Raw genomic sequence first — 21,751 nt, forward strand, 5'->3', positions numbered from 1 at the left:
ACCAATACTCTAACAAAGGATATTACTGTATCCCACTACTCCAGAATAATACTGCAGCATTAAAACATGAACGAGAGAAAAAATGAAAATAAAACTTAAATTGCAAAGGAAATGCGCCATATAAATTAACACAGTGCACGTACAAGCGTCTGTCAACAGCAAAATGTGTTAAAGGCTGTAGGAAGACTATGCAATGCTTCATAACAACGAATTGCCTGCGATGAGTGTGACGACACAACTGTTTAAATTTGATTCATTTAAGTAGTTACGAGTGGGCTCGTGCACACGCGTATGAGTAATACCTTCTCCCGCTTCTGGCTACAGAAATGTGGCTGTTGGCTGTGCAAGCAGCAGTAGCAGCAACCAGCCACATGGGGTACCTGGAAAAAATTTACTGGCCCCCCAAGCTGCCACATTCAAGCGTGCGCAGCAGTCCTGGATCTGGTGGAGGGGGGGGGGGGGGGGGGGGCAAACAGTTGTATCTGAACCGGGCAACAGTTGTGGGGGGAGAGGGCAGATTCATATTCTTGAGGGGGAAAAAACCTTTTACAAAGCACCTAGCATCCAGCGCACGTCGGTCTGTCGATTGTTCATATGAGTTTGAAATGTACCTCTGCTGGTTTTTGGACATTTTTGAACACATTCTAAGTTGATTTTTGAATGCGTGCATAGTGTACATGATATCTCTGCCAGGGGAATCCTCATCACATCTAGACATGAACTTTCCTCCAGACTAAACGGGACGGGGCTATACGAGCTGAGCGGAATAAAGCTGAACCGGTGAATGCCAACTGCTGCTTGTTTATGTGGTTGATTTGGTTTGCAAATGTTCAGCGTTGTTATAATTACTAGCGAAATCCATAGATTCAGATTAGCAGAGTTGAAATAAATGACTAACAGGAATAACAGGTAAGAAAGTTTATGTATTACCTTCTCGGTGTATCCAAGAAAGTGAATTTTGACGGAAAATTTTTGGCCACATCACTACATTAGACAGGGCCAGTTGTAGTCACGAGCTAGCAGCTGCTTAAGTTCCATTCTGGGAGTAGTGCGGAAAATGCATTGTACGAACACATACTAACACCTAACCGGAGAATAATCGCTGGATAACTAAACCAGTGATTGTGGCAGGGTTAGTAAAGTTAAACGGAGAATGAGTTTTGACAGTAGTAGGAATAGTTACAGAGTTAGTGATGACAAGATTGTTTGTTAGTACGAGGAAGGAGAAGAAATGGGGACATCACACAAATTATGGAAGAATATGACGATTCCAAATTCATAAAAAAATTTTATTCTCGTGCATGAAACTGGAGCATATGAATGAAATTTGAAACTAGTTCCTAACATAAAGCTTTTTGATTGTAGTAGGAAAATAGATATTTTGTGTTGCTACTTTGTGAATTATATTGCTGTAATATAAAAATGATCATTATTGCCAAAACAGTCTTCCTTATTTGGTGTGTGTTACAATTGCTGCAGTATTGGAATGGCCTATTTCGTTTTATCCAGGAAACAGTGACAAAACAGATGTAGTTAGATTGAGAAACCACACCATTCTTGGGTACTATTTGTATTAACAGCTTTTTCAGTATTAGACGACATTTCGATTTATCATGTAGCAAAATGTAGCAAAATGTTTGACAAACTTTGATGAGGTAATAGCTCTTTCGCAGAAAGGAAAGCACACCATGTAAAGCTGTAGCAAGATTAGAGAGAAAAATCACTAGGACCTAAGGATTGAAGAAATGTGTACTGTCTTGCATGTCTCTTGTCTTTACTGGTTTTAGGTATCCTATATTTAATTTTATGTCACACAGAAGAGCAAGTTATTAGCTAATAGGTAATAAAGAGTCCTGATTTTGTGAATAGTTCTCGTTCTCCTGGTTACAAATAATCCCATCCAGTATTAATTGCATGTTTTTTAAAAATAAGAGGGGCAGAATGTCAAACCGGCTGACTGGGAGAAGGAGAGACACTACAGGAATTTTAATTTCCACAGTCCTGAAATAGTTTGATGGGATCCGTTACAAAATATACACCTTTGAGTTACACAGAGCGAAATACAGTGATGTGTGGTATAAGAATGTTGTTTGAAGAGGCGTGGCACTGCAGTTCGGCACACTTAAGACCAAATAACATCTCTTACATTTCCTCTCAGATATATGTTTTATGTATCAGACTCTTCAGAAAGATGTGCGCTACAAAATGAACTTTTTTGAAAATTTTTTTTTTTTGTGTGTGTGCAGAGCAGTCTGAGCTATAGTGGAGGGTCTCTACGTGACACGTGTTTACGTTTAGTGATTTTTGTGTTTCCTCTTCGTTTACTGCTCTCACGTCAAATGAAAACAAGACAGATTTCTGTGGTTGGGAGCTATCAAGTGAATTAAAATACATTCACATAATTATGGTAGGCCAAAATGTGTTACTAGTTTCAGAATTTTTTTTATTTCCACCTTTCTGACAGTCAAGCATTAATCACCTTGCAGAACAGTGTAGTTATTTTTGTCGGTTTTCTAAAGAAATTTGGCTTTTATTAAGCTTTCCTGCTGAGGCAGTAAATTTGACACGCAGTGTTTAATTCCACTCCATTGGCTAGTTTCAACTGTCCACTGCATTTCAAGTGCACGATTCCATCTTCTAGCATGTACGGAATTATGCCATAATAAAGATCCAAACATGAGATAATACAGTACTGGTACTCCAAGAAAATTTACATCCTGAAAACCACACTGAAAAGCTTAATATGAGGTTGAGGCCTACATCATTGGGAATCTGGACATGCGAATGTGCGCTTTAAGTCAAACTATGCTTTTTAGTATGGTTCACGAACTTCCGATGCTCTTGGTGTGTCCTCTGATGTCTTGTTTCTCTTATGACATAATGTAAGAAAGATCTTTTAATGTTTTAAATGTACGAACATACGGGCTTCCTACGTCACCGTAGCTGTGCAAGCGTGGTGACGCCTCTTATCTGGTGCTCTCTGGCAACTGCTGAAATGAATCTATTTTTAACAGGTCGCAGGAAAATATTGAGAATTGCGGTTCGAAAAGCGATATTTTCAAAGTAAATTTCCTTTTACGCAAAAGGAACTATGTGCAAGAATGTACAATGAATTTCTTAAATCGCAGAGTGTTTGCTCTCATTTAAAAATCAACTCTTTGATGACGAGCCATTTAGAAGAATTTTGAGCCCAGAAGATCAGAGATTTATGTCGGTATTAAAAATTTTACTGGCGTATTTGTGTGATGTATCTTAAAGTGGAACATGCACTAAACAGATCAACATTATATGTGAAAGCTTAGCTTCTCCTGTAGCTTATTAATATTCGAGACAAATATTCTATGTGAAAGCTTTGCTTTTTGTGTAGCAACACTATGGATATTAACTTAAGCCATCAACTTTTCCTTTGGTGGAATTCGAATTTATACTTTCTTAATACAAAAATATGCAGCATACATGTTGCTGCCCATCAAAGATCTTCCCAGAACGTGTTTTTTTCCCCCTGAGTTTCATTTTGTAAAGTGCTGAGAAATTCTATGCTGCTGTATAAAACCATATCCGTTCAAAGGATTGACAAGTTTTACAGTTCTGACGGAAAGTATAATGTCACTTAACAGGGAAAAAGTGTATTTTCACACGGGAGAAAATGTATTTTTCACTGGGAGATCCAGGAATTTTTTCTCCTTGTCCCCGTATACACCCTGTAAGAGATCTGTGTGTTCCATAATTGTTCTATTCCAATGTTATAAGACTTATTCCACTGTCTACAGTAGATACCCTGTGGAGAGTTTGCTGTGTGAATGCCATGACATATATCAAAATGGTCATGTGCACTGATGTACATCCAGCACACATTGACACTCATATAAAGGAAAATTGGCTGCTCTTTTGGCTAGGCCATGTACCTTTTGTAGCTCATGCAGTATATTCTGTATATTGTGTCTTTTGTGATGTACGTAGATTGCTGGGCTTCGTTTAGAAGGAAGATATCAACTCAAACTAACATTTATTTGTCTTGTAAAGTAGTTTTTTCTGTCAGATTTATACCTTTTGTGTTTATATTTTGAGATGTCTTACACATGAAGCTGTTCTCATCCTTATTGGTAACAGGTATAGTTGATTTGAAATAAATTTGTGATTGACTGTTCAGTGAGTCAAAATATGGGGAAGAGGCATCATACAATTATTGTTCTTTGTTGCACTGCACATGCTTATTGTGATGCTGTCTCTAGAGAGCATGAGGATTTATAAGTGATACCATACTGCAAATTGTCTAGCATTGCTGCTGCTCCTCCATTGACTCACTTGTGAAACACAAAGCTGTTTCTGTCAAACAAAGTGTGCTACTTTACATATCATTTCACCTCTGTTATGATCTCTTCAAATACTAATGTCACCGTTTTCTTGTAATGAAGACGAAATACAAATTGAAGCAAACCGTTCTCTTATTTTTGTACAGCAAGTAAATGAACGATCTCTCATCATCCATTTGCACTTTTTGTACATCATCCACCTTTAATATACGTCCATGATTCTGCCTGAGATTTTGTATAATGTTTGTATGAGATTTGTCTTAGTGGATGGCGCGCTATTGTTTTCCAACATTTGTATACAAGAATTCGTTTCCTGACGGATGCATCATTGTAGCACCTGGTTATTGAAATATATTGTTCTGCATCAGTTTTGGGACAGAATGATCCATAAAGTGAAACAGCATGACTCTGTTATAGTTATGCTAAATAGCTTACAAATTACTGACAGATTGCTACTTACCGTAAGCATTGTGGCCCGAGATGCTGGAAATGGTGGCTGTGTGTGTGTGTGTGTGTGTGTGTGTGTGTGTTTTGCCTTCTACTTATGAAGCTGTGGCCAAAAGCTATAAGTGAGTGTCTTTTAATTGTGTTGTCTGCAACTTGTTGTTTCTTCTTCACAGTAAGTAGCAATCTGTCTTTTCCTACATTGCTGATATTCTTTTCTGGAGTTTCCATTGTTTGATTACACATCACTGAATTGTTTAAGAATTACTATATTGACCAGAGTAAGATTTATGTTTCTAGTTACATAAGCTCCCTCTTGTATGTCTATTTAACTTTCCAGACCTTTTCTTATTTCTACTAATGTTATGAGTGTACTACAGAATTCTGAAATATTTCTTTTAGGTGCTCCTGTGCGGTGGATCTGCGAAAATCCCGATAATTCAGCAATCTGTCTCAGAAATGTTTCCCAATTCAGAGTTATTATGTAGTGTAAATCCTGATGAACTGATTGCCCTGGGTGCTGCGAAGCATGGTAGTTATCTGAAAGAACCATTTGACCCAGGTTGTGATCATCTATCATATGATATCCCAGTTGTAACAAAATCAATTTTTATGAAGGTAAGGAACTCAGTTAGTGTAGTTCTGATTTAGTCCTATATCATCACATGATCTCCTTGTGAAGATCAGCAGTTAGGAACTTCTTGAGTGGCTTTGAATGGTTGGTGTGCGTAAATACTTTTATTATTATTATTTCTTTACTTTCTCAGACGTTAAGTCTGGTTAAAAATGGGACGTGACGCGGACCTTGATCAAGCGTCACTTCCTTTTAACTGTACGGTGTATGTTATATTGCATTTAGGAACTTTCGGGTAATTGAACATGTATCAATAATTACGGATTTATGTAATTGTATATATAAGTTTGGATGTAGCTGTATTGTATTGATGTAATGGTGGATATTGTGTGGTATGACTCCTGTAGTTGATAATATAATTGGTATGATGTCAACTTTATTCTGATGCCACATGTCCTTGACTTCCTCAGCCAGTTGGATGTATTTTTCAATTTTCTCTCCGGTTTTCTTTTGTATATTTGTTGTATTGGGTATGGATATTTCAATTAGTTGTGTTAATTTCTTCTTTTAGTGGTGAGTATGATGTCAGGTTTGTTATGTGTTGTTGTTTTGTCTGTTGTAATGGTTCTGTTCCAATATAATTTGTATTCATCATTCTCCAGTACATTTTGTGGTGCATACTTGTATGTGGGAACGTGTTGTTTTATAAGTTTATGTTGTAAGGCAAGCTGTTGATGTATTATTTTTGCTACATTGTCATGTCTTCTGGGGTATTCTGTATTTGCTAGTATTGTACATCCACTTGTGATGTGATCTACTGTTTCTATTTGTTGTTTGCAAAGTCTGCATTTATCTGTTATGGTATTGGGATCTTTAATAATATGCTTGCTGTAATATCTGGTGTTTATTGTTTGATCCTGTATTGCAATCATGAATCCTTCCGTCTCACTGTATATATTGCCTTTTCTTATCCATGTGTTGGATGCGTCTTGATCGATGTGTGGCTGTGTTAGATGATACGGGTGCTTGCCATGTAGTGTTTTCTATTTCCAATTTACTTTCTTCGTATCTGCTGATGTTACATGATCTAAAGGGTTGTAAAGGTGGTTATGAAATTGCAGTGGTGTAGCCGATGTATTTATGTGAGTGATTGCTTTGTGTATTTTGCTAGTTTCTGCTCGTTCTAGAAAGAATTTTCTTAAATTGTCTACCTGTCCATAATGTAGGTTTTTTATGTCGATGAATCCCCTTCTTCCTTCCTTTCTGCTTAATGTGAATCTTTCTGTTGCTGAATGTATGTGATGTATTCTATATTTGTGGCATTGTGAACATGTAAGTGTATTGAGTCCTTCTAGGTCTGTGTTACTCCATTTCACTACTCCAAATGAGTAGGTCAATATTGGTATAGCATAAGTATTTATAGCTTTTGTCTTGTTTCTTGCTGTCAATTCTGTTTTCAGTATTTTTGTTAGCCTTTGTCTATATTTTTCTTTTAGTTCTTCTTTAATATTTGTATTATCTATTCCTATTTTTTGTCTGTATCCTAGATATTTATAGGCATCTGTTTTTTCCATCGCTTCTATGGAGTCACTGTGGTTTTTCAATATGTAATCTTCTTGTTTAGTGTGTTTTCCCTTGACTATGCTATTTTTCTTACATTTATCTGTTCCAAAAGCCATATTTATATCATTGCTGAATACTTCTGTTATCTTTAGTAATTGGTTGAGTTGTTGATTGGTTGCTGCCAGTAGTTTTAGATTATCCATGTATAGCAAATGTGTGATTTTGTGTGGGTATGTTCCAGTAATATTATATCCATAATTTGTATTATTTAGCATGTTGGATAGTGGGTTCAGAGCAAGACAGAACCAGAAAGGACTTAATGAGTCTCCTTGGTATATTCCACGCTTAATCTGTATTGGCTGTGATGTGATGTTATCTGAATTTGTTTGAATAAGAAGTGTGGTTTTCCAGTTTTTCATTACTATGTTTAGAAACTGTATCAATTTAGGATCTACTTTGTATATTTCCAATATCTGTAGTAACCATGAGTGGGGTACACTATCAAAGGCTTTTTGGTAATCAATGTATGCGTAGTGTAGCGACCTTTGTTTAGTTTTAGCTTGATATGTCACCTCTGTATCTATTATCAGTTGCTCTTTACATACTCGTGCTCCTTTGCAGCAGCCTTTTTGTTCTTCATTTATAATTTTGTTCTGTGTTGTATGTGTCATTAATTTCTGTGTAATGACTGAAGTTAATATTTTGTAGATTGTTGGTAGGCATGTTATGGGGCGATATTTAGCTGGGTTTGCTGTGTCTGCTTGATCTTTATGTTTCAGATAGGTTATTCCATGTGCAAGTGTATCAGGGAATGTGTATGGATCTGCAATGTAACTGTTAAATAATTTAGTTAGGTGGGAATGTGTTGAGGTGAACTTCTTTAGCCAGTAATTTGCTATTTTATCATTTCCAGGGGATTTCCAATTGTGTGTAGAATTAATTGCTTGGGTGACTTCATGTTGCAAAATTATCACTTCAGGCACTTGTGGTATCATCTTGTATGTGTCTGTTTCTGCTTGTATCCATCGTGCATGCCTGTTATGTTGTACCGGGTTTGACCGTATGTTGCTCCAGAAGTGTTCCATGTCTGTTATGTTTGGTGGATTGTCTATTTTAATGTGTGTGTTATCTATTGTTTGGTAAAATCTCTTTTGGTTTGTGTTGAATGTTTGGTTTGGTTTCCTTCTATTTTCACTTTTTTTGTATCTTCTAAGTTGTTTGGCCAATGCTTGTAATTTCTGCTTCTTTTCATCTAATTGCTCTATTGCTTCTTGTTGTGAGATTTTACCTAACCTTTTTCGTTTTTTGTCTGATATTTCATTTCTTATAAATTGTGTTAGCTGTCCGATGTCTTTTCTCTGTTTTTCTATTCTGATCTGTAGCCTGTGTTGCCATGCTGGTTTTGTGGGTTTCTTCTGTGTATTGGTTTGTTCTGATCTCTGCCTAGTGTGTATATTTAGTGTAGTGAGTGCTCCTATATAAACCAGTAGTTGTAACTCTTCCATAGTTGTATTTTAATTTATTGTGTTGTGTATGATTTTGTTGATAGTTTTTATTGTTGTTTCGACTTGTGGGTTATTTGGCGGTCTATGCAAGAATGGTCTGATGTCTGTATTTGTGTCTTTGTATTCTATATATGTCAGCTGAAATTTCTCTTCTATATCTAACACGTGTGTCTCTTTGTGTTCTATTTGTGCTTGTTCTGGTGGCTGTCTTAAGATTTCGTTTTCCTCTGATTGTTTAATTGATGCGTGTTGGTCTTTGTTTGTTTGCTCTGGCTTTTGTTGAAGTTTGGAGAACAAACCTTCACCAAGGAGTCAAAAAGTATATTGCTCCCTCCTACGAATATCTCGCGAAGAGACCATGAGGATAAAATCAGAGAGATTAGAGCCCACACAGAGGCATACTGACAATCTTTCTTTCCACGAACAATAAGAGACTGGAATGGAAGGGAGAACCCGATAGAGGTACTCAAGGTACCCCCCGCCACACACAATCAGGTGTCTTGCAGAGTATGGATGTAGATGTAGATATTACTATATAACTAATTCCTTGAATATAATAGAGGGAAACATTCCACGTGGGAAAAATATATTTAAAAACAAAGATGATGTGACTTACCAAACGAAAGCGCTGGCACGTCGATAGACACACAAACATGCACACAAAATTCTAGCTTTCGCAACCAGCGGTTGCTTCGTCAGGAAAGAGGGAAGGAGAGGGAAAGACGAAAGGATGTGGGTTTTAAGGGAGAGGGTAAGGAGTCATTCCAATCCCAGGAGCGGAAAGATTTACCTTAGGGGGAAAAAAAGGACAGGCACACACTCGCGCGCACACACACACACATATCCATCCGCACATACACAGTCACAAAACTGTGACACTGTGTATGTGCGGGTGGATATGTGTGTGTGTGTGTGCACGCGCGCGTGCGAGTGTATACCCCTTTTTTCCCCCTAAGGTAAGTCTTTCCGCTCCCGGGATTGGAATGACTCCTTACCCTCTCCCTTAAAACCCACATCCTTTCGTCTTTCCCTCTCCTTCCCTCTTTCCCGACGAAGCAACCGCTGGTTGCGAAAGCTAGAATTTTGTGTGCATGTTTGTGTTTGTTTGTGTGTCTATCGACGTGCCAGCGCTTTCGTTTGGTAAGTCACATCATCTTTGTTTTTAAATATAACTAATTCCTTGATGTGATAACAATCCATTTTTATATTTCAAGAAGAAAACTTAAGTTCACATTGTCATAAACAAGGGTATTTCATATAAGGAGGTAAAAAGCTAATAATTATAGTGGAAAACTAGTTGAAATGGAATTGTTGCAATTTACATCACATAAAGAACTTAAACTTTAGGATTAAAGACCACTCGATGAAACGCAGAAGTGTTGGGATGTTGACAGGCACAGACAAAAGAAAGAACACTTGCAGACTTTTGTAGTTATCCATTGAAGAGTTAGAGTATAACACACACACACACACACACACACACACACACACACACACACACACACACACAAAATAGACTAATGGTGCCAATGCTGTTTTGCGGCAGATGCAGTGGTTGTGATGGGGGTAGAACATGCTGGGTGCTTGGATTGGGCCTTGGTCTGCCACAGGGATATAATCCCTGTGTCATGGGGTTGGGAGTTAGGGTTGGCATAGGGATGGGCTAGGCTGTTCTGTAGTTTGGGTGAGCGACAGAACACCACTTTAGGAGGGATGGGAAGGATCTCTGGTAGGATGTCCCTCATTTCAGAGCAGGATGAGATATAATCATAGCCCTGGCGATGGATGTGGTTCCATTGTTCCAGCCAGGGTGATGCAGGTTCACAAGGGAAGTGCTGCTTTGTAACTGACTTGTAGGGATTGTGGTAGGATTGGGGATGTGTGAGGCAATGGCACAGTAAATATGTTTGTGGACTAGGTTTGGGGATGGGGGTTGTATCATGTGTCTGTGAAAACCGTTGTGAAGGCTTCAGCATGTTGAGCAAGGGGGTTCTCACCACTGCAGATATGTCATCCTTGGGTGGCTACGCAGCATGCGAGAGATTTTTTCTTGTGAAAGGGATAACAGCTGTTGAAATACAAGTATCGTTGGTGGTTAGTCAGTTTAATGTGGACAGAAGTGTGGATGGAGCCATCAGAGAGGTGGATGTCAGCATGCAGGAAGGGTACACGTTTGGTAGAGAAGGACCAGGTGAAACGTAGGGGAGGAAAAGGCGTTAAGGTTGTGAAGGAATGTAGATAAGTTTCAACCCCACCCCCACCTCACTGAACCTAGTCAATGAACAGATTTCCTGTGCCGTATCCTCACACACCCTCAATCCTTCCACCACCCCAAAAATCAGTTACAAAGAACCGCCCCCTTTGTCACCCAGTATCACCTTGGACTGGAACAACTGAAATATACCTTTCCCCGGAGCTTTGATTATCTCTCATCCTACGCTGAAATGAGGGACATTCTATCCAAGATCTTTCCTACCCCTCCTAAAGTAGTGTTCTGTCACCTATCCACCCTACACAACATGCTAGTCCATCCCTATGCCACTCCCAACCACTTGACACAGGGATTATATCCGTGTAGCAGACAAAGCTGCAAAACCTGCCCAATCCATCGACCCTGCACCACCTCTTCCAGTCCTGTCACAGGCATTTCCTACCCCATCAGAAGCCAGGCAACCTGTGAAAGCAGCCATTACTCTGCTGCAAACGCAGGACAATCCTTTATGTCAGTATGACTACCAAGCAATAGTTGCAGATGAGTCATCTTGAAAACACATCATCCAGTCCCATAATCATCCTGGCCTCATTATTTGGTAACTCACTGCCCCTGCACACTTCAACTAACATGCCCCAGGGGGCTCAGAATTCTTCCATGAGTTCGTGCATGGTGCTCACAGGGCCCCAAGTTACTGCAAACCATTCTTCCTTCCTGGGCTGCAGTTCCTTCCCAGTGTCCTTTCACTGCCTTCTCTCCTTCCCCGCTGCCACCTCCTCCCCCTTCCTCGATTATCTTATTTACGTCGACCTGGCTATCCATCTGGTTTTCTGTATTCCTTGCAGTTTTGTTTCCCTCTCTTTTTCTCTTTCATCCTTTTTGGCGTTATTGGTCCCTCTTTGTGGTTTGACCCCACTTCTAAATTTTCTTATATGAATGTGTAGTGTCTGTTCTTTTGAAGCAACAGACACCACACAGATCCCACAGCTGTGAACACTATATGTAATTGGAAGGGGACATTAAGTGGAATCAGCGGTATCAAGCGAAAATGTGTACTGGATCGGTATTTGAGCCCGGGATCTCCTGCTTACTAGGGAGGTGCGATAACCATTGTGACATCCAGGACACAGCATTATCGCAACTGCGTGAACTACTTTGGTACGTCTCACGGCCAATCCACACTCCCGCCAAGCGGTAACTATCTGCAGTCCCTGTCAATTATACTCCCGTCGCTACTCAGTTTCCCACAGGAGGTCAGATGTATTTCGTGCATTCACACTGAAGAAAGTGGATCCATTGCCCGTCCAGACTTACGTGAATGCGTAGTGTTTGTTCCTTCAAAAGAACACACACCACGTAGCTACTGCAACTGTGAACACTATTTGTAAATGGAAGGGCGGTCACTGCTGTCAGCTACACAGGGACATTAAGATGATTCCACTTAATGTCCCACTGCAGCTGACTGCAGTTATCCTTCTTCCATTTACATCTAAATTTTCTGTTTGTAGTGTGAGCCATTTGGGGAAGAACTCCCTCCTTAGTGTCTATGGCATGGATTCCTCTGCCCACTTCCCTCCTCTCTTCCCTCCCTGCCGTAGCCCCCCTCCACTTCGATCACCAGCACGTCTAGCCAGCGCGTGTGGTGGGACTGTTATGTACCCATCTGACTGACCCCCTTGACAACACAGGACACACTTCTGATGCCTGAGCTGTTGCCTCCTCATATGTGCCTAGTAGTGATTGCTTGTTATTCTGGAGAATCAGAACTCACTGCTGTGGCCACAATACCAGATGCTTCTTGTCATGGCTGGGTGGCGTCCATGGGGAGAGCCCCTGATCGAAGTGAGTGGTATCGAGGTGAATACTTTGCACAAGAGGCATATCGAGCTCCAAAAACCTGGCCGTTCTCCTATGGCCGTGTCTTAAAGTAGTAATGTATCATTGAATGCTGCTTCTTATGATTCTGCCACCGTCCCTTCCCTGGCCACACCCTGGGAGGAGGTCCAGGCTCGCTGGCTTGGACTGAAACACCTTCCCTGCTACTGGGTCTGCACTAGGATGGACAGGGACACATTCACCCCCACAAATCCGCTATTTTTTGTGGAAAATGCAGTTGGGTTCCCTGTCGATCAAAGGTTCTTCTTCCACCCAATCTGCAGCTATTCTTGCTTGTGATCATCTTGGCAATGTCCCGCTGTCTGTTACACATCACCAGTCTCTGAATATGGTCCAGGGAGTCATTTTCCATAGGGGCCTCATCCTTCAAACTGATGAGGAACTGCAGGCTAATCTGGAACAATGGTGTGTTCATTTTGTTTAACATGTGCAGAAAGCTCGTAAAAATGCCCACACCAATATCGCCGCCTTTATTCTGGCTTTTTGGGGAGATACCCTCTCAAGAGGTCAAGGTTATGAGAGATTGGTGTGACGTGAGCCTGTATAGCCTGCCACCCACGAGTTGCTTTTGGTTCTTGGGTTTCAGGCACATGCCTTCCCAATGTACAGCAGACCCTCTATGTGGTGGCTGTGGCCACCCACTTCATGGGGGGGAGCCCCTGTGTTCTGCTACCTGTGTCCATAAATTGTCATGACCATCACACTTCGTGCTCACTAGATTGCCCAGCTTACAAGAAAGAAAGGAAGATACAAGACTATAAGTTCCTGGATCGACGATGTGTTGATGTCTTCAATTTTTGCCTCTGTTATATCCTTTCGCCCTCTTATGTGTCTCTTATCAGAGTCCTGCCCCCTCTGCTTGGCCCCTCCCCTGTGGTTCTCACGCTCTGCCTTCTGGGTGCCACTCCACCTCCTCGGTCATAGAAGTGCTTCCCTTCTTCAGCACCCAAGAGTGACGGGTGTCCCTCCCGTGACCCCTCCTATCAGCATCAGCTACCACAACTCGGCTACAGGACATACAGTCTGTGTGCCCCAAGGTTGCCTCCTCTTTCTCAGTTCTGGATCTTTCAAATCGTGCTCTCCCTCTGTGTTCTGCCCTCCTCAACCTATGAAAGAGAAGAAGAGAAAACATAAATACCAGGACAAGGCCCCCTCCTACAATGTCTCCTGTAGGTGTCATCTCCCCTGCTCACAACCTGAGTCTGACATCAAATTTATGTGACGTGACTGGCTCCAGCCCATTCAACTCCCATTTCGATACCCGCTCAGTGAGGAACTGTAACGAATACTACCTTCACTTCCCAGAGTTGCAATCCCGTATTGCCTTTCACTCATCAGCTTGTGTTGTTCTTGAGGAATCTCATTTTACTAATGCTCACTTACTGTCCCTTACTGAGTTCTGTGCTTTCTGTCAGAACCAGGTTGGCCCATTGAGGGCTTCTGAGGGTGTCTGCATGTTGGTCTGTATGGATATTGTTAGTACATGGGTCTCATTCATACCACATTGGAAGCGGTTGCCGTTTGGGTCCACTTGGACTCTGCCATCACAGTTTGCAATCTCTATCTCGCTCCCTGCCAGGCCACCTATATCTGCTGCCCTAAATGCTCTCCAGCAACTCACCCCTCCCTTCCTCCTCCTTGGGATTTTAGTGCCTATCACCCTTTGTGGGGCAGTGCTTCTTCATCTAGTCAGGGGTTCCTCCTCGACCAGTTTCTTGCAGACCATGACCTGTGTCATCTTCATGATGGTTCCCCTACTCTTTTAGTGCTGCATGTGGCACCTCTGCCACTGATTTCCTCTCTTCCCCTCTCCTCCTTCGTTCCTGGCCGCCACATGATGACCTCTGTGTAGTGACCATTTCCCGTTGGTTCTCTCATTCCCTCCCCACCTCCTGATGACCAGGTTTCCTTGCTGAGATTTTTGTCATTGTCCTACTTACACACATACACACATAAGTACACATAACAATATCCAAATTGAAGGAAAATTGCAATATATGAAAAAAAATTACACTTTATAAAATATGGAGCAACTTGTACAGTACATGACATATGAACACTTTCTTACCTCTGCCACAACCAAATTAACTCAATGTAGAAATACATAGCATTTTGTTTATAATATTTAAACATTTTGTCAAAAACCAATAGTGTCAATACTGCACAAAATGCTGGTGCTGCAATCTGCATTCAAGTTGATTCAGAACTACACGTGATGAGACCTTTCAATGCTTAGATAATATTTTTTTGTATTAGAACCCCTTTTCTTCCACCAACTTTGAGGACTCTTTGCTCGGAGAATAAGTACGGCATGTTGCTGTGGGGATATCAATTTCACACAGAATATGAGAGAAAGAAACGTCACAAATATCATTATCAGGCCAATAGGAGGACGGTGATGCATGACCTTACTGTAACATATCCTTCACAAATAACCTTCTCAACAATTCCCAAATACCAAGAAGAGTCTCATGCACATGCAGTATAGCAGTTGGGCTGCACAGTGCATTCTGGCCTTAGTGGCAGAAGTGCATCTGAGAAATCATCCACAATACTAAAATCTGTATCACAGCTCAGCCTTTTTGCTCCAATCTCGGTTGGTGATATTGGTACAATGTGATGCATAGATCGTGTTCCAGCAATTGTTTTTGCACTTGGGAAGTGCTGAGAAAGATAATGTCTTGCTTGTACCATTTCATTTTTTGAAACAAAGAGAATTGAAATGCCTTGCAGGTTCTCGTGACAGAATTCAAATACCTGTGAAGCTGTAAGTATTTGATCTTTATAAACTCTTTGCAAACTTGTTTTTGTGACAAGTCTTTCAACACTGCCACCAGTACAATCACAGGGAGATTTGCCATGGCGGGTAGCAAAAAATGACCCACTGCACTTTACGTTGAAGTTGTGTTCGTGGTAGCAGATATTTCTGAAATCCTTACCATTTTTGTATTGTGTAGTACAACCATCAGTGAAATATTCAACATACACAAGATGAATTTCAGGGAATTCACACTTCAAAAAATTCAATACAGTTTCTGAGGCTGGTAAACCAAGGCAACATCATGTTCTAGGTCACCAGAAACAATACAAATACTTTTTGCATGCAACTGTTTGTCCTTTTTGTAATATACGTGGACAGTGTGAAGAGTGCAGCTGCCATTGATCCAATGGTACCCCTGTACTTCATCTTTAACAACAAAATTGCGAGTTTCACTGAAATCCATTAAAGTTAACACTGATCCTTCTTCATTTTCATATAATCAGACTGTGATTGAGAAATAAGAGTGTGGAGTAATTTTTCAATTTTCTTAGTTTGTCGCAGGATTCTGATAGAGAAGTGATGTGAACAGTTAGTCATTCTATGAGTTGATACCCATTGACTGTATTGAACCATCTCATCAGGAGCATAGTCTTCTATTTCATTTTCTAGGTGAGTTTGAAGCAATGAACTGGTGGGGCATTTTTCACACAGATGAAGCATAAAGACTGTTATTTATATCACATGTTATTATTTTAATTAGATCCTGGTATGTTTCCTAATAGAAATGGAATTTAGAAGCAATTTAACATTTTGGTGGTAAATGCACACACATACGGTATGTGTTCCTGATGATCCTGCAAGCATACATTGTTTTGGTCGAAGAGAAGCAAATTTTGAGAATCATACTTTGCTTTCAGGATAGTTTTTTTTAAATAGAGAGAATACAGCAAATTTTCTTATGTAGAGAGAATCTGTGCAGGTACTTGTCTTTGTGTTTAACACACACACACACACACACACACACACACACACACACACACACACACACACACACACACGAAACACTTAAATCACAGTATGAATGACCATTGCTTCGCCATAATAAAAGCTCTTATTCTTCACTAGTCAGTTCATTCACACAAGTTAGGGCATTATCACATATATCTTGCAGATACTGTCCAAGAAAAGACTGCCTACTTGTACTTTCCATGATGCTTCAGTCATAATACCAATATTTGTCGTAAATAATTCAAAAGATGATTGGTGTAACCTAAAAAGTAATTAATTAATGAAAAATCATTCTATCCCATTGTTTCATTACAAAAGTATTTCACATTATTATTGTAACATTAGGGGACTTACTTTTGTTTTGGAATGAATAGTTAAAAACTGCAAAAATTGAATTTTTAACCAATAATTGTCTCTGTGTACAGCTCGGTACAAGAGCTCAGAACTGCATGCTCAGTGGACACGTGACACAAAATCAAAGGAACTGGATGATGCAATACATATAGTGGCAGCAAAACGGTGTTCTCAGATATGATTTGTTCCCAGGGAAATCCAGCGTAGCCAACTCCAGCAATTTAGTGGTGACATGGTAGTCATCAATTAGCAACTTAAGTGTTTCTTTTACAGTAATGTTGTTTTTTACACTTCGCATTATTTCTACAAACTGATTCGTTTTGCATGACATAATGGAATATGTAGTGTGTTCATGGTGTTTGTAAATTTTTCAAAAGTATCTGTGAGGAGGCAATACCTTTAAAAAAAGCTATAATGTCCATGCATGGATTTTGTTTAAAGGAAATTATTTACAATTTTTTCTGAGATGTAGATGATGGATATGTACTACAGGAAACATGACTATAAAAATATAAATATTCCTCCTTAACCCTTTAACTGCTCTGGACATGTTAATGCGTGTGCCTTTGTACCTGTCCGTGTGTGCTCTGAATGTGTTTACACGCGCCACCAGTCCTTCTATCTGGTACTGTGAACGTGTCTACGCGTAGGCATGTTCAGAGTACCAGGTAGGAGGACTGGTGGCGTGCATAAATGCGTCCAGAGCAGTTAAAGGCTTAACTAAAAAAAAATATCAAGTTTCCACTGCAAAAACTGTACAAACTATTGCATTTTTAAATTATAAAGGAGCTCGTTTATGAAAGCTTGAATTCCTGAATCTATACAACTTCTTTTTGTGATAAGTGAAAAAGTAATTTACCTACAACATTTACATTTTGAAAATGTGAATATATCTAGGTAAACTTCTGCTACCCAAAATTTCAAGGATTTGCTTGTCAATGGGTGTCATTTCCTAAAAGTTCTGGATGATTTGATGGGGAATGACCCCTATGCAATATTGGGACATGCGTTACCATGAAGTAACAGCACCCTTTGTCACACACCATTAGACAACAGTGGTTTTTGACGGACATGCTGCTTCATAAATATTCTTCATTCTCCGATGTGATGTCTACCGGTATGTGTTTACTGGTATGTGTTTTTCCGTTGCTAAGAAAAGAACACCACCACGTTGATCCTGTTTGGACGCATTGGGTAATAATGTCGCCATTGTTTACCTTGCTGCATTTACTGCACGAATGTCAGAAAGGCACGAATGCCACACTAATACCTTGCCAACAAATTGGTACTTATATGTCCGCATCAGACTCACCACACACAATTCAACAAAAACTGACATTTTGATTACACAGAATGGGCATATGATTAGTGAGTCTGGACAGTTTAAATCTGTAGGTATTCAGATAGATGGTAAGTTGTCATGGAAAGCCCGTGGGTAGGATTTTGTTCAAAAATTGAATGCTACTACTGATGAAGTTCAACCATTAAAGATGTTTTAGAACCTGTGACTGTTTATTCAATGTAAACACACAGAACTGGAACCAATCACTGTTTTGCAATAGTTATTTATTCATTCCATGCACCAGTTTTCAAGCCTTTTCAGGCTCATCTTCAGATGGTTTTCAGAAGTTGCATAGCTATTTCAAGCATAATGCTGGATGCTGGTTTGCAACAGTATGGGCCGCTTTTGTTGTTAGTATCCATCTGTTTGCTTCCATTGTGATGACCAGTTGGTACCACAACACTCACTTTCCCACAATATGTATGCACATGCTAGATGCTGGCAAGGTTTCATTATCACAGTGTATATGCGCAATATTGTGTAAAATTGAGTGATGTGGGATGAACTGGCCATCACAATGGAAGCAGTCAAATAGATACTAACAACAAAAGCTGCCCATACTGTTGCAAACTAGCGCCCAGCATTATGCTTGAAATAGTTATGTGACTTCTGGAAAACCATCTGAAGATGAGCCTCAAAAGTTTTGGAAACCAGTTCATGGAATGAATAAATAAATATTTCAAAAAAGTGACTGGTTGCAGTTTTATGTATTTACTTTTAATGCTGCTATATTCTCCATTAGAACAGTATCTGAAGTAAGTGATAGCCCAACATGAAAATTAGTCTACGTTGCTTATTTCCATTCACTTGTGACCTATGACATTGTATTGTAGAGTATTTTTGGCTTAGAAAAGAGAGTTCAATCAATATGTTGTGTAAGTTTGAGAATCTCTTGTCGACCCTGTTCAGGAGCCTTGAAACTTTGGCATTGGCATTGGCATCTCAATATATACACTCATCATAAAAAGTTAAGCATATTTGCAAATTACCTACCAATAATCACTATGAGCATTACTTTTGTGTTTATGTAGGAAGGTGGTTGTGTAAATGTTGTGAACTCATTTGTCGTGGCCACTTTCCCTCATGGGCGTTCCTTTTATGTGTATGTATGAAGGTGGTTGTGTACATAATGTGAACTCATTTGTCGTTGCCACTTTACCTCATCAGGGGCAGTGCAATCACGGCTTGTAAACAAATACAGTACACCAGAGCTATGAATGCACAGTTGTCCGTGTGCTTCTTAATGCAGCAGAATGCCTCAGCACAGGCTCTCCATGGCAGACTGTATCAAAATTGTCACATAGGTGGGATTAAACACAAGACAAGTTGACATTGTGAATATTGTTCATGTTAATCAAAGTGTTGTCTCCAGACTGTGGAAAAGTTCCAGGAAATGGATTCAATAGTGGATCGACATCGCGAAGACCGTCCACGCAAAACTACAGCAGCTCAGGACCGGTATGTAATGATATCTGCACAGAGACACCCTATAAGGAGAGTGACTACTCCGTGTCATGAGCTTCAAGAAGCCACGGGGGTTACCGCAAGGACCCAATCTGTGCACAACAGACTTTATGATAGGGGTTCGTACAGCTGAAGACCTCTCAAGACTCTAGCACTTCGTCCACATCACAGGGGTGCTTGCGTAAGAGGGGCTAGAGCACGTGAACCTTGGATACGACTCCAATGGACCAAAATGCTGTTAACAGGTGAATTGCAAATAGGCTTGCATCCTGACAACAACTCTATTTGCATATGGAGGCGAAAAGGGGAATATAGACATCTCTAAATGACTGTGGAATGTCACCAACAATCCGGTGGCTCAATTTTATTATGGCCAGGTATCGTGTAGGGCCACCGCACACCACTCATTCCAATTGAAGGCAACATGACTACTGCAGTGTATGAAAACAACATTCTACAACCCATAGTCAGTTGTTTTGCAGAGACTTCACAGTGTGTGTTGGTATCTGACAGGATGTGAGATCTGAGGAATGGATTGGTTAGCATGCTCCCCTGATACAACTGCATAGAGCATACATGGAGCGTGCTCAAAAGAGCGATTTCTAGTCGTCAGTATCCTCCATTAATGACTGAAGCTCTCAGGAATGCTGCCATTGAGGAGTGGGACAAACGTCCCAAGAGGCCTGCAATGATTTGGTACTGAGCGCGCCCTGTCCCATTCAAGAGTGCCTGAGGGTTCGTTGAGGACCTACGCATTACTGAACAGTGTGCTATACAAACCATTTAATGTTTTTTGATGTTGGAGGTCATTGCAACTTTTTTCCCAAATGTTCCTATTTCATTTCATAATTGGTTCCAAGAGAATGTATAGCTTTCATTTGCATAATACTCCGTGACATCAAAAAATACAGTATAAGATATCTATCTTATTTTGAGATGCGAGAACCAATTATATGCTTAACTTTTTTTAATGGGTGTCTATTTTCTTTAGTGTCGTTTGTTGTTAACAATATGAGCGTATTCCGAGAATTAGCAACTAGTAGGCAGAAATCGAATCTGCATTTGTATTGCGCCTTGACTCTTGTACAGAAAGGCATGCAGTATTCTGCTGCATTCATTTTCAGTAAGCTGCCACAAGAATTAAAAAACCGTAGCAGTAATCTTTGCACTGTCAAGTCTAAACTGGAGACTTTCCTCGTGGCTCACTCTTTTCAATTTTTCAGGGAGTTCCTGGAAAACAATTAAGTTAATTCTGTATTATATTGTTGATTATGCTAGTATATACTCGCAGCTTGTCATCTGCATGGGATTTGTGTGTATTTAATTTTTTGTGTTATTACTTTTCTGAAGTCAATTTCATATACTGACTTCATTCCATGACCATGGAGATTTGCTACTTAATATGGTCCTATGTAGTACATGTAAAATACATTATAAATAAATAAATAAATAAAACAAAGAAGATGAGCTCAATACCAGGGATGAATTTCAGGCTGAACTGAAAGAAACTTTTGGTGACAATCAACAGAATGTTACAACAACAGAAGAATTCATCAAGTGGTACAAGCACATCAAGGAAAAGCAATAGAAAGGAAGAGGGTTGATTCCTGAAAGTAGTCCCTGTGGAAGTTAAAGAAGAACACCATGATCTCACTACTCTCATATACCAGATTGTAAGAGAAGAGAGACAGCATTTTGTGGCAGCCAGAACTGTCAGACCAAGTACACTCAAGAATTGGTGACCAGTAATGTAGACCCCATACATCAGGAGGTAATAGAAAATGTTGAAGGAGAAGTGTATTGTTCTTTGACACTAATCTCCACCACCTGTGGGATGTGCCATGAAAAATGGACTTGGACTTATGTTGCTGTTGTCAGATGATAACCCAGCATCCAACTAACACAGGTACAACCAACTAATCCACCATGTAAAATGCCCTGCAGAAGAACAGACATTTGAGGGTGGAGGACAACAAACAGTTTGTTTTCACTGTTGGTGGCGTGGATACTTTGTACGCTACTGCAGCGGAAGAAGACTATTAGATGACTATTATGCCACAAGACATCAGCAATCACAACAGTGCTATTCGTACCAGTCAACTTCAAACGATTACAGTCGATCTGTGGACCGAAGCTATTCACTGTATCCACAATGGGTCACTTCCCAACACGCCATAGGCATTTCCTGTCACTGTACGGAGGTACTGGCCACTCGGCTAACCACCGAAAGGCTGCCACAGATGAAAATCGTCTGCGGACAACAGTTATCGAGATGTCAGGAAAACTCACTGACATCATTCACGGCCGACTGCGTC

At 40.2% G+C, this 21,751-nt stretch overlaps 1 protein-coding gene across 1 annotated transcript in view; it reads left to right on the plus strand.

The window, feature by feature from the left end:
- LOC126470711 (heat shock 70 kDa protein 14-like) overlaps positions 1 to 21,751 on the plus strand; it is a 190,352-nt gene that overhangs the window by 156,751 nt on the left and 11,850 nt on the right. Inside the window, exon 7 of the mRNA XM_050098712.1 lies at positions 5,160 to 5,375. Within this exon, the coding sequence (XP_049954669.1) occupies positions 5,160 to 5,375 (216 nt within the window). The remainder of the gene's footprint in view (positions 1 to 5,159; positions 5,376 to 21,751) is intronic.

The sequence above is a fragment of the Schistocerca serialis genome, chromosome 3 (assembly GCF_023864345.2).
Source record: "Schistocerca serialis cubense isolate TAMUIC-IGC-003099 chromosome 3, iqSchSeri2.2, whole genome shotgun sequence".
Classification (NCBI taxonomy): Eukaryota; Metazoa; Arthropoda; class Insecta; order Orthoptera; family Acrididae; genus Schistocerca; species Schistocerca serialis.